The sequence below is a fragment of the Scyliorhinus torazame genome, chromosome 22 (genome assembly GCF_047496885.1).
Source record: "Scyliorhinus torazame isolate Kashiwa2021f chromosome 22, sScyTor2.1, whole genome shotgun sequence".
NCBI lineage: Eukaryota > Metazoa > Chordata > Chondrichthyes > Carcharhiniformes > Scyliorhinidae > Scyliorhinus > Scyliorhinus torazame.
This window is the reverse complement of record NC_092728.1, coordinates 72922850-72936020: the sequence shown is the minus strand read 5'-3', so window position 1 is coordinate 72936020 and position 13171 is coordinate 72922850. Positions and strand designations below refer to the sequence as shown.

At 44.4% G+C, this 13171-nt stretch overlaps 1 protein-coding gene across 4 annotated transcripts in view; it reads right to left on the bottom strand.

The window, feature by feature from the left end:
- The window catches only part of LOC140399129 (regulator of G-protein signaling 3-like), a 369904-nt gene that overhangs the window by 136322 nt on the left and 220411 nt on the right, over window positions 1–13171 (bottom strand). For 3 of the 4 annotated variants that reach the window (XM_072488325.1, XM_072488326.1, XM_072488327.1), the window contains one exon: window positions 7246–7286. In XM_072488325.1, the coding sequence (XP_072344426.1) occupies window positions 7246–7286 (41 nt within the window). Of the gene's footprint in view, window positions 1–7245; window positions 7287–8660; window positions 8682–13171 lie in introns of those variants that run through there. The other variant, XM_072488329.1, reaches the window with a different exon arrangement.

The following is a 13171-nucleotide window of genomic DNA, read 5'->3' as shown; positions in this document are numbered from 1 at the left end:
CTCATGGAATGTATGTTTGGAGGTACAATTAAGTTACTGTGAAAAGCCCCTCGTCGCCACATTCCGGCGCCTGTTCGGGTACACAGAGGGAGAATTCAGAATGCCCAATTCACCTAACAAGCACGTCTTTCGGGACTTGTGGGAGGAAACCGGAGCACCCGGAGGAAACCCATGCAGACACAGGGAGAACGTGCAGACATCCGCAAAGACAGTGAACCAAGATGTGAATCGAACCTGTGACCCTGGGGCTGTGAAACAAGTGCTAACCACTGTGCTACCGTGCAGCCCCAATTGCAAGAGTTTCTGCAAAGGCTCATTAATGAAATGAAATGAAAATCGCTTATTGTCACAAGTAGGCTTCAATGAAGTTACTGTGAAAAGCCCCTAGTCGCCACATTCCGGCGCCTGTTCGTGGAGGCTGGTACGGGAATTGAACCCGCGTTGCTGGCTGCCTTGGTCTGCTTTAAAAGCCAGCTATTTAGCCCTGTGCTAAACCAGCCCCTATTGCGCTGTGTGCTGCAGGTAGGGTGACTGGCAGGCGTTATAGCACCCAGTTTGGGCCTCTCCCATGATTAGCCCGGTTACCGGCACTGATATCAGCGCCGGTTGCAATGCAGTGGGAAAATTGCACCCATAGCATAGTCTTCTATACTTATATACATTAATGATACCCTACTCTCCTTCACTGATGCATTTAAGGGGAAACTATCGTAGATTTCCGACAGCCCAGAAGGAGGCAATCGGCCCTCTGAAAGAGCCCGTAACCCAGTAACCCCACAGAACCTTTTGGATAATAAGGGGCAATTTAGGTTGGCCAGTCCACCTAACCTGCACACCTTTGGACTGTGGGAGGAAACCCATGCAGACACGGGGAGAAAGTACAAACTCCATAGAGTAACCCGAGGTTGGAATTGAACCAGAATGCCTGCCGCTGTGAGGCAGCAGTGCTAACCACTGTGCCCTCATATCGCCCATTGGGTGCAATTCACCTATAAAATGACTAAAGGCACGTTTCGGTGGACTGGAGTTATTCAATAACACTTTGCTTTTTTTTTGGCCTCGGGGATTTTCTGTCCACTGAGGCCACAGAGAGATATTTCTGGCAGCTGGCAAGCTTGGCTGGATGCCCGAATCATTCCCCCCCCCTTTCAGGTCCCCCTGTTTTTGACACCCCCCCCATCACCCTTCCAACATTGGGGCCCTTGGCAGCCCCCCATCACTCCCCATCTACCTGGTAAGCCCCCCCGAGGCCAGTTCCTTGGCAGTCAAGGTGATCTTTTGGCACAGCAAGGGTGCAAGGCTGGCAGTGGCAGTTTCGGTGCTAGGGTATTACCAGGGTACTACCCAGCCCTGGCCCTGACCACCCAGGGGTCTCCAATGACCAGAATCGTTTCTGCAGTGGCGAACCCGCGGCCAGACAGCTCCTCAGAGATCAGGCACCATTTTGAAAGGGTTTCCCGATCTTAAAGTGAGCTTGAGGGTCTCCCACACATCCCACCCACGGACAATGCGACCTGCAGACATGAGCAACACCCCAACCCTTGACTCCCGAGGGGCAACCTTCCATCCAACACTAGATGTTATCATGAGTTCCCTCCCATCAGCCAAGCATGAGGGTGACTGACCCGGCCCCACACTCATCCATCCTTGTTGGCATCGGGGCATCGCCCCCCCCTCCTCCATTCCCAAGTGGGTATGCCCCATTATGGGCCCCCCCAACTCTAGGGCCCCCATTTCAGAACACCCCCTTCAACTCCCCAACCTTCATGACACCCCTTCATAACCCCGTTCACCCCCCCCTCCCCCCCCACTCTTCATACCCCAGTATCCACCTTTTCATAGGCATGGCCCCACTCAGGCCCTGCCCCTCAGCAGTGCCTACCGGCACATTGGCATCCTGGCACTGTCCCTAGCACCCTGGCAGTGCCAACCCAGTTGGGGACGGGCACCTCAATGGCCTGTCTCCACCCATCCGGGGGATTCCAATGGCCTCCAAACCTCTCGGTGTGGCCTTCATAACTAGTCACTTGTGGAGACCAGCATTAATTGGCGCCTGGGTGAGGCATCGCCAGTGACTCCCTGGAGCTGGAAGCATGCGGCTTCAGACAAGCCGTGCATATTTAGATGAGCCTAATCACTCATTTAAATATGATTACCTGGATCATACCCATCGCGCTGGGCATTGCGAGTTGGGTGACCTGCGATCAGCTCAGTGCCCAGTGCGAAGCCCGCTTTGGGCCTCTCCCATGATGCACCCAGTCAACGGGATTGGCGCCAGGTGCAAATGGTGCAAAATTACACCATATATGAATACATGAGAGAGAAAAGAATAAAAGGCTATACTGATAGGTGGGATGTAGCGTGGGAGGAAGTTCATATGGAGCATAAATAATAACATGAACAAGTCAAGCAGGATGACCTTATGCTAAGCTTTAAATACTTTAAATATTTTAATGCTTTCATCTTTGTAAAAATACACTGATAATGCTACAGCTGGAAGCACATCTCGCTCTTCAATATAGGCATAATTAATGCTGAATCACAATGACAGTCCATTTTATGTTCCACAGGAAGCACTCGGCAAGTAACCTAATAAAGCAGGCTCCAATATATCTCAATCCAACTGTGAAAAATTGTAGCTCTCCTAGTATATAATTGAAATAAAAAGTGTGCAATAATTTTGTGAAGCCAATGAACTTAAGATACAAAGTAACAACTTACATAAGAAGTAAACTTTTTTTGTGTTTGTGGTGATTAGTATGTTCACATTTTCATGTCTCTAGCTAGGTGCTTGCTGATTTGGCCAATGCATTCCATTAATAAGGCTGTCAACGATGTAGTGGAATATATGACAAAAGACCTCCAGTAGGAATAAATTGCGATGATATAAATGAATTTCAGCTACAAAGATTATTCTCATTCTTCAACCTTAATACATTCCATTAATATAATAGCGGGGAAACAGGTCAGTCAGTCCAATAGGTCTGTGCCCTGAACCTTAGTCTGCATCTACACTGGCAATGTCCTTCCTGTGTTTCAACATGGTGCCATCTCTTCTCTCTCAGTCTCAATGCTAGATCGACTAAATCAGGGATAAAGCAGAAAGCGAAGTCAAACTCAGTTCAGGTTTTTGAAGTATGGATACATGCTCACTAAGCAGTTCAGGCAAATCAGCTGATTTCTTTCATAATGATCCTCCTGCTTCCCTCTCCTGCTTTCATAAGCAGCAGGCCCAGCTGTCAGGATGTCAGCTGAGTTGCTGTTGCTGAGACTGTTCCTTGTGCTGTTTAAAACAGCTGATCCCACTCTGTAGTAATGCCACTTTGCACTCCAAACTCCTCCAGTCCCAAATCCCATTGAAATATCTGGCTCCTCTAATTCCCACCACTTCAATATCCCCAAATTATAATTGTTCTCCCAATGATGACCCGACCTTCAGCAACCTACACCCCTTCAATTTATTGCTGTCCATGTGCCTGTCTAAGAGTTGCTTAAATGTCCCTAATGACTCTGACTCCACCACCTCTGCCAGCAGTGCATTCCACACACCCACCACTCTCTGTGTGAAGAACCTACTGCTGACATCTCCCCTATACCTTCCTCCAATCACCTTAAAATTATGTCCCCTCATGACAGCCATTTCCGCCCTGGGGAATCCACTCTATCCATGCCTCTCATCATCTTTTTATCTGTCCTTTTTTAATCCTTTTTTTTGTCCAGGAGACAGGAAGGAATATATATATATATCTTCGACTACCTGGCTATTTAAAAAAACTATTACATTTTTTTTTAATGGATTGATTAAATGGCTACCACTGGCCACATGATGGTAGTTCTGGGAGTTTCTGAGCAGTTTAAACATGGACAAAGGGTAACACATCAAACCTCGGTATATAACACTTCTTGCATTGTATAAACGTTCCAGCTCACAAAATGGATTTGCAGGTGAGATGACTGCACCAGTTAGCTATGGACAAGGCTATTTGTGACTCCTCATCTCCAATGTTGTGATAATGGCTCTACAATTACTGCTCAAAATGCAATGGGGCCTCGTTAGCTGAATAACTGGACCCAAACCCATCCTGTCACATGACCGAGACTTAACCCATTTGAATTCCTTTAATTAGTCAGCTTTTGAATTTTATCTTCAGTTGTGATTTAACCTCCAAAGAGAACTGGACTCCAAGCTAGCCGCCTGACCTTGACCTCCATCTCTTTCCAGTCTGACCTCCAGAGAAACCCTACATTTCGCCTACAGAGAGTGAATTAATATTCTGTTGCATCTTCAACGGACTCAAACTGCAATGCAGTTCCTAGGAACTAGACCAGCAATTCTGCCACTTAAAGCCACCTGAAAAAAATTTTGGAAGTTGACTTACTGGATTTGTGTGAAACCATAATTCTTATTTTTATCTTGATCTTTGCTCTGAACCCCTTTCTTTCCCTTATCCCTTTTACTGTGTGAATGCAAAAGGGACGGGCACTGCAAAACACCTTCCTGTGTGTGCGTAAAATAAGCCAACCCTCTTATTTTACCTTATCTCAAGTTTGCTGTAGGGTTATTAATAGAGGATTGGATCATTCCAAAACTGAAGGGTTGGAGAAACACTCCACCGCTTATAAAGGGATAAATCAAAAAAACACCTTTGTTTATGGATGGGTAGTGAGTGGGGAAATCAGGGCTGTTAAAATTAATCACACTCCTTTTTTAAAAAAAAATTCCAATTGAGGAGTAATTTAGCGTGGCCAATCCCCTTCCCTGCACATCTTTGGGTTGTCCTTGCACTTTAGGAAATATTGAAATAATAAGAAAAATGATTCCCTATTCAGCACCCTTAATGTTGCCATTGATACAGAATGCTTAACATTTTTCACTGCTATGGGTTGCCCATTTAAGCCAGCCAAATGCAGACTATCTGCAACTTACTCTGAGGAAAAATCAACTCATTATTTGCATAATATATTGGCAGTTTGGCAGTTATTACAGAAATAGTGTTCCTTCTGATAAGTAATTTCTTTGGCCTATGTTTGTGGGCCACACAATCCCACTGGCACTGTGCCCGCACTTATTCTCCGGGCCCAATTTTATCAGTGTGGGCGCAGCATCAGATGGCTTGTCCACTCTTGGGCCAATTGAGGCCCTTAAGTGGATAATGAAAAGGATACAAACAGTGGCAGGAGAGATCCATGACAGCCACCTTGGCAGCTTTCACAGCGTGGGCTTACATCAGTACCGGTGGGGGTAACCTTCATTGGAGACCCCCCATCCAACCAAAGACCAATGACCCTGCACTTCCCCTTACACCCATCATAGGCTCAAAGGACACTAGGCTCTGATGCCTGGACCGGTCAGGTGGTGCCCCCCCAATACTCTGCTGCAATGGTCTCAGTAATTATGGGGGCCTGCTGTACTCTTCTTAGCATGGCCCAAAAAGAGGGTTGAACCTTGAGGACCATGAAGTCTTGGATGGGGACAGCTCATCAGGAAAGAACAAGCGCAGGGGTTAAGAGTGGAGGACGAATTGGAGGAAGAGGGTGATGACGTTTAACAGACAGGTGACCCTGGTGTTTGAAGGGATGGCTTCCTGCTGCCATTCTCCAGGAAGAAGACTCCCTTCCTTTCCCTCATAGATGTCAGGCCTCTGGCTCCTGTGACATCTCACTTCCCTGTGCTGCAGCAGAAGGCTTTGACACACAATGCAGATCTCTCCGTCAGGGCAATCAGCAGTCTCAGTGAAGGCTGCCGTGGGTGTCTAAATGAGTCACAAATTGTTCCAACATAGAAGGAGGACATTCAGCCTGACATGTCTACATTCATTCTCTGAATGAGCAATTCATCTAGTGCCACTTCCCCCATTGGGCAAGAAGCTTATCTCCATATTAACAAAGGGTCCACCCGTCTTATGGAAATTTGAACTTCAGTCAGTTTCACAACAGAGGAGTTTCTGACAAAGAAACAGACCAGGTTCCTTTTTCTTGCCTGCATGGTGATAATTCAGCCCCAAGTGATTGTTTCCCCTGACTGGGGAATCTTGAATCTGGTTGGTGGGGAGGGTGGGGGGCAGGGGGAGGGTGGGGGGCAGGGAGACAGGAAGAGATCAGGGGCCCCTGTGTGTTGTGTTTTCTGGTGGCAGAGGTAGTTCGTCATTGGTCGTTGGTGGGGATTTCAGGTGTCGCCAATGTCTATGGCATTTTGCATGGCTCGCGCGTCCTGCAACTAGGTTATCCACCGCGGGGTTTCACTTTGGCGGGTCCGGAAGATTCCCACTAGAAGGAAGGGATGGGAAACCCAGCTCCGAGTATCAATTGTATGGTTTACTTCTACGCCTGTTCTTATGAGTATGCAATAAAATCTTATCCATAGTCGGCAGATATTGAAAATCCTTAAGTACTCTCCCATTTGTGCAGGATTTTACACAACAACGCATCAATTATTCTATGATTGTCAACAATGCTAAAGTATTGCATATACATATTTTGCACGGTATGATATGACAGGAAAACATGACTTCAAAAGCAATATTTATTCATCAAGAAGCTGGCATTCCCATTTTTAAAAAAACGTTCTCATGTAGCATCATCGCCATGCACTCAGTCGCCAGGTAATCCTTCAGTCGGAAGAAAGATAATCTACCCCCACATTTCTTAACAACTTTGTTCCACACCAACCTTAGACAAAGCCTCTGCTTTGTTACTGTGATCATTCTATTTTCACTTTAGTTAACTGTGTTCTTCCTTTTAGTAGCTATTCACTTAGTGACAATTGTTCACGTACCAGAGGCACTGCAAACACCCACTCAGAATCAATTTCAGCCGTTCCAAATTTATTTCATTTACTATCTTACAGTGGTAAGATAGAAATGATCATACCTTCAGACTGAGGTAGATTTAAATCTAAGGACTCAATTTGAGAGGACAGTCCTAGCATTCTATCGCTACGTCTGTAACACACTCACAGAGCACAACACATATATTACTAGGTTACTTCGATAATCAACCAAGATCTACTGAAAATACCTATTCCATGTAGCTTTTAAATCAAAGTACAAGGCATTAAAACAACAACTTATATTTACATAATACCTTTAAAATAATAAAATGTCCCAAGGCTCTTCAAAGGTGCTTTAAATTGCCTGGAAAAGCTCTTTTGCCACATTGGCTAGTAAAAGAGGAAATAGAAAAATAAAACAAATCTTGCACGCTATTAACATAAACAAAACTTCTGAAGTATGGAATGTTACATACCTCAGCATAAGTGATGTAAAACTGTAGGTCTTCTGCTGCACCTGTTAAACCAATTTGCATTTTAGTTTTTTTTTAATTGAAGTAAATTACATTGTTTTTTTAAAAATTATGCACATGTCAAGCTTCATATAGGTTTATAGAGAACAGCCTATCTACTTCCCCATTAACTAGGAAACAATAGTCTGTCACAGGAATGACTAAGCCAAAGAAAAGAACAGAGCTAACTAAAATTAGCTAAAGTATGCTCTGGGAATTTGTACTGAAAATATCAATTCATCAGCTTAAATGTCTAAACTTTTCATCGATAGAGGTCCCCTAACTTTGATCATAATGTGTTGATTTTGTTTCGCACAATATTGTAAGACATTGCTACCACTTCTGTTCTCTTGTCCTGCTGGACACCATATAACTCCCAAAACCTGCCCCCCCCCCCTCACCACCACCCTAATCATCATTTCCTCTCACTCCCAGATCCAAAATCTGTTCTGAATGCTTATAAATATCCTGACAACATAGCCAGTACTGACAGACAAATTACTGGTTCTTATGCTCCAGACCTCGAGGGTCTCACAGTTCCCTAATCTTAGAGCTGCCCCAATGCTCCCAGATTCTTTAATCTTCCTTTGTAATGCTCCAGGAATAGGAGGCTGGCCTTACCGACCAGTGCTCCTTGATCATAATATTGATAAATGCGTCCCTGACAATACCACTTGGCATAACTAACATCACTGTTCTTCCAAAACATCCAGCACATCTTTTGCAAAGTTTTAAGGATCAGCAAGCCACATCATATTCCCACATTGTTAGACAAATGCTAGTGTTGTCACTGTGCTGGAATGTGCTTGGCCATGGGTTTGGTTAATTCTGGCGCACAAGTCTACACTACTAATAAAAATAATCTTTATTATTGTCACAAGTAGGCTTACATTAACACTGCAATAAAGTTACTGTGAAAATCCCTTAGTCGCCACACTACGGCGCCTGTTCGGGTTCACTGAGGGAGAATTCAGAATGTCCAATTCATCTAACAACACATCTTTCATGACTTGAGGGAGGAAACTGGAGCACCAGGAGGAAACCCACACAGACACAGGGAGAACGTGCAGACTCCACACAGACAGTGACCCAAGCCGGGAACCGAACATGGCGCTGTGAAGCAACAGTGCCAACAACTGTGCTACCGTGGCCCACTGCCGTTGATGCATCCAGTGCCTTCACATGGAGTGAATCCAATTCCAGGGGGATACCAAGTTGGACCAGCCATTTAGCATTTCTGGCTGAATATGGTTGCAAACCTTTCTGCCTTGCCCCATTGTTGAATAGTAGCGTCAAAGTGAACATGAATTAAAGACAACCTTCCACCCTGCCGTATATATAACATAGAAAGTACAACGATAAATCAAGTTTAAAAATACCTCATTGGTACTGGATCGATGTTGTTTATACTCATCTTTCCTCCACTATCTAGTATCGCGAAAAACAGTGAACACTGCAGTGCTGGTTCCGTTGTTAATGAGGAAAACATCACTCACCAAATTTAATCACTTGGCAGAACTCTGTTTACTTCATCTTATTGTCTAACCCATTTTGCAGTTTTGCTGTAAAAAGCTCTTACAAAGTGGAGGCTAGTACTGCACCTCATAAAACCTCAATACACAACTGGCAGTTGTTGCAAAACTGAAGGTAACCACAGGAAATGTGCAGAGGGAGGATATCATTTGAAAAAAAAGCCTTTTGTTTGTATTGAACATTGAAGGAGTCACTGGGACTGGCTGAAGAATATTTTAAACTATACATTCATGCATAAAGATTGGTAAACAAGAATAAACAACGCAAGGTCGTTCAATGAATTTGCATTGCACCTAAAGTCTTTCTTTGCAAAAAAATAATACTAACTAAATTACCCTTCGTCTTATCACCTACTCCTTGGAAAGTGCCAAGTTCTGATACAAGGTGAAAAGTAAGTGCAAAAGATAATAAACACAGTCAGCCGTTTAACATTCTCAGAGATAAATTTGGCCTGTTAAGATTAATTTATTTATTGTATTCTAATTTATCTTGAAATATTTCATAAGGAAACATTCCTTCAAATGAAATATAATTTTGCTTTGCATAAATTAAAAGACACTTTTTACCTAAACTCCCACTGAAATACTGAAAAAAATTGTAAAATACTGTAAAAGGGGCTTACAGCATTATTGGTATTTCAGTTAGACTCCTTTCCTGTGCATTTAAATACTATTTCAACCAATTTTATTTTTTATTCCAACCATAAATAAAATGCACTAATGGGACTTTCCAGAACTTAACCTGAATTACTACAACTTATGAAAACATTGTGAAGGGTCTTCATGCATTAAGCCAACATTTCTTCAACCCATCCCCAGAATAAGCCCAGTATAACAGTAAGGAAATCATCTTTAAGATGTTTGTTTTAATGTTAAGGATTGTAGCCACATAAAATTCACTTCATCCACTGACATCAACACCTCGAGCGCAGAACAGTGTTGAATTACCACGTACAGACTATTTACAATATAGACCCTTGAAAAGACACTCCTGAATAAGACAGAAAATACCTAATTACAGGATGTTCTCTTTTTGAAATGTGAAGACCAATGAAAAGGGCCGGGAATATAAGTGTCCATGAAAATCGAGGACTACCGTATTCTTTGAAAGACGTTGAATGACCACACAAATAAAAATTGCTATCTTCCATCATTCAAATAATGTGAAATAGGGAATACTGATTCCACTGAATTGATAGCAGCGTGTTCCTGCTTTGCCATGTGTAGCCAGTGTTCAAATTGAGGTCTGCATTAGATATTTTCTCAAGTTAAATAGTATCACTAGCATGACCTGGACTATAACCATCTATTATTCCCTTGTGATGTGAACCAAAGAGTTGGGTATTTTGCACATATATATCTTCTCAAAAGTGGATCGAGCAAGCACTTGGTGAGATGATTCTTGACTTGAATGTGTGTGCTATTTTATTTCACAGCGAGTGAACATGGTTAGGCCTCAATACTGGACAACATACTTTAGTAAGGATGCCAGGGCTCAGGGTGCAAAACAATGTTAGATCAATAGCTTGTATTTGCATAGTGACTGTAATGTAGGAAAACATGCCAAAGGTACTTCACAGCTTCACAGGCAGGGGAGAAAATAGATTTTTCAGGGTTCTTTGTGGGATTTTCTCAAGGGCTATCTTTTGATTTTCAGGTGCTACCTTTTGGGCTTCAGGAGTTCCTTTAAGGTAGAGCCGATCTAAAGATTGATTGGGAAAGCAAACTGTTCTCAAAACAAGAATTTGCAAACTCGCTCTACGCCTCCATTAAAGGATATTAAAGAAATGAGACTTGATGCTGGGCAGGCAGCCAAGAATCCAACAAAAATGAAACCGCTTTCCACTACCCCACCCCCACCGTTTTGTTCTTCCCCAGCAGCTGATATAGCAAACTCAAGGCCTGAAAAATTGAGAACTTCTAGATCGACTGGATTCTCAACAATTGCAATGCCACAAACATTTTTTTTAAAGAAACGCTGACAGTCAAAAGGGACACTTCTGTAGAAGAAACATTTAAAGGCAAACCCAAGAGGAACAGAACACACTGAATTTTCCCCACAACATTTTCTCTTTCTGTACCTTGAATCTTTACTTTAACCATTACTGACAAAATAATTTGGGGTCAGACAAATATAAAAGGAAGAAAGCCATTGGAAAGGATATAATTTGTTTCTCTTTTGTTCGGTTATTGTTGTTCCAAGAACAGTTTGTAAACTTGAAAGTCAAGCCCAGGGGGAGGATTTTAGGAGAAGAAAAATATTTTTTAAAGTGCCGGAGAATCGTATACATAAATAAGCTGCAAATATGAAAGTTTCCTTTTGCCCCACCCTCTCTCTTGCCTGAGAGGCCTCCTTCACCCCTCTATAACGGAACAGTCTTTTCCTCCTCTCTCTCTCCCTCCAACAGTCATAGCTGAAGCCACTTTACATGCACTAGATCTGCCACCAACTTTTCGTCCCTCTTTCCCCTTGTCCAAAATGAAGTTGCCAAGATTCCAATTCGCTTCCTTTTTATTTTTATGTGAAATATGAGGGCTGCTGCAACTGGGAGAGGAGTGTAGGTGGGGTAGAGGTGACTTATTTATAAATCATTTTAAAGAAAAACTCACTTCAGTGCATTCTTCCTGGCAGCTACCAGAAACAGCACTTATCCCTCTGTAACTATCTCTTGAGACTTGAAAGGGAAGAAAAAAAAATCATCTCAACTATTCATCGAGTCCCAAGTTCTGAAGGCCTTCTCTGAATTGTTTCCGTTTCTTTTGTGTTCCAGTATATTACAAACTTTCAGTCAATACTTATATTTTAAAAAGACACAAAAGGCTACAAAAAAGATCATCGCTCGGGGATCACCTGACTTCTCTTGTGGATTGAAACACTTCCTTGTCTCAAGAGGGAACAAAATGAATTTTCCAGACGGATGTTGTCTCAATGCCATTTCTCTGAAAGTAATTCAAAAGGCTCATTTCAAATTGAATGGGTGATTCAGGTAAAAAGACACAGGGCAGGATTCTTTGTTTGAGAGACCGATGCCGGGACCGAATTGCGTGAGCTTTGCGTTCCCGTTGGGGGCGCTATCCCCGGAGCTAATCAGGACATGCTAATGGGCCAGCACACTACCCACATGAAACTAGGGCAATTCTCATTAGCACCAACATCGGATTCGCTGTGGCCGGAATTGGCACTGGAGAGCTTGACAAGCTGGAGCTGTTTATAGCCACTCCACTGCCCACACACTCTCATTCCAGCCAAGAGGTTGGTCCCGAGAAGAGCTACCCCACGTTCCGCAGACACAGAGTTTGAGAGGCTGCTGAGTGCAGTGGAGGAGACGGGACACCCTCTTCTCCAGGGTGTGCAGGAAGCTACCATCCGCAGATGTAAACGGGGCCTGAGCGGGGGTGCAGAGGCGGAGTGCCGTGGGGGAGGTGGGGTGTGAGGAGTGATGCGAGGGGCACAGAGGTTGTGACTCACCAGGTGGACTAGTCTTCAGTGTCGATAAAAGATGAACAACCTCCATTGATTTGCCCAGGCAACATCTCTTTGCACCTGGCATCACTCCCGTCCGTCACTCCCACCCCCCACCCCGTGTGGCCCACACCACAGTGCTGCAAAAGGATGAATGACCTTAGATCAGCCCGGTAAGTCACCACCTCTGTGCTCCTGATATCATTACTGTCCCTCACCCCATGTACCCCCCATTTAGAGGTCAATCAAAACCCATCTGCCAGCAACTCTCTTACATCCCATCCCTCACCAAACCCCAACACCTGTATTGTCCTCTCTGGCCAGGTGCCTTGCACACACAGGCCACCAGCTACAGACACCCCCATGTAACTCGAGTCTAAGTGTCTCACAATATCCCTGATCTGTCACCCAGGAAAAGGTGGCTAAAGCCACCAGAAGCATGAGAAGACTGGAGGGGGACTGCCAGACCTGCAGGTTCTGTCAACCACTGAGCAGAGGACGATGGAGCTAGTCAGGAAGGTGGGAGAACATAGAACATACAGTGCAGAAGGAAGCCATTCGGCCCATCGAGTCTGCACCGACTCACTTAAGCCCTCACTTCCACCCTATCCCCGCAACCCAATAACCCCTCCTAACCTTTTTGGTCACTCAGGGCAATTTATCATGGCCAATCCACCTAACCTGCACGTCTTTGGACTGTGGAAGGAAACCGGAGCACCCGGAAGAAACCCAAGCAGACACGGGGAGAACGTGCAGACTCCGCACAGACAGTGACCCAGGAGGGAATCGAACCTGGGACCCTGGCGCTGTGAAGTCACAGTGCTATCCACTTGTGCTACCATGCTGCCCATTCCTGCGGAGGGCTATCTCCCAGGCGGAGGGGTATCTCCTTGGA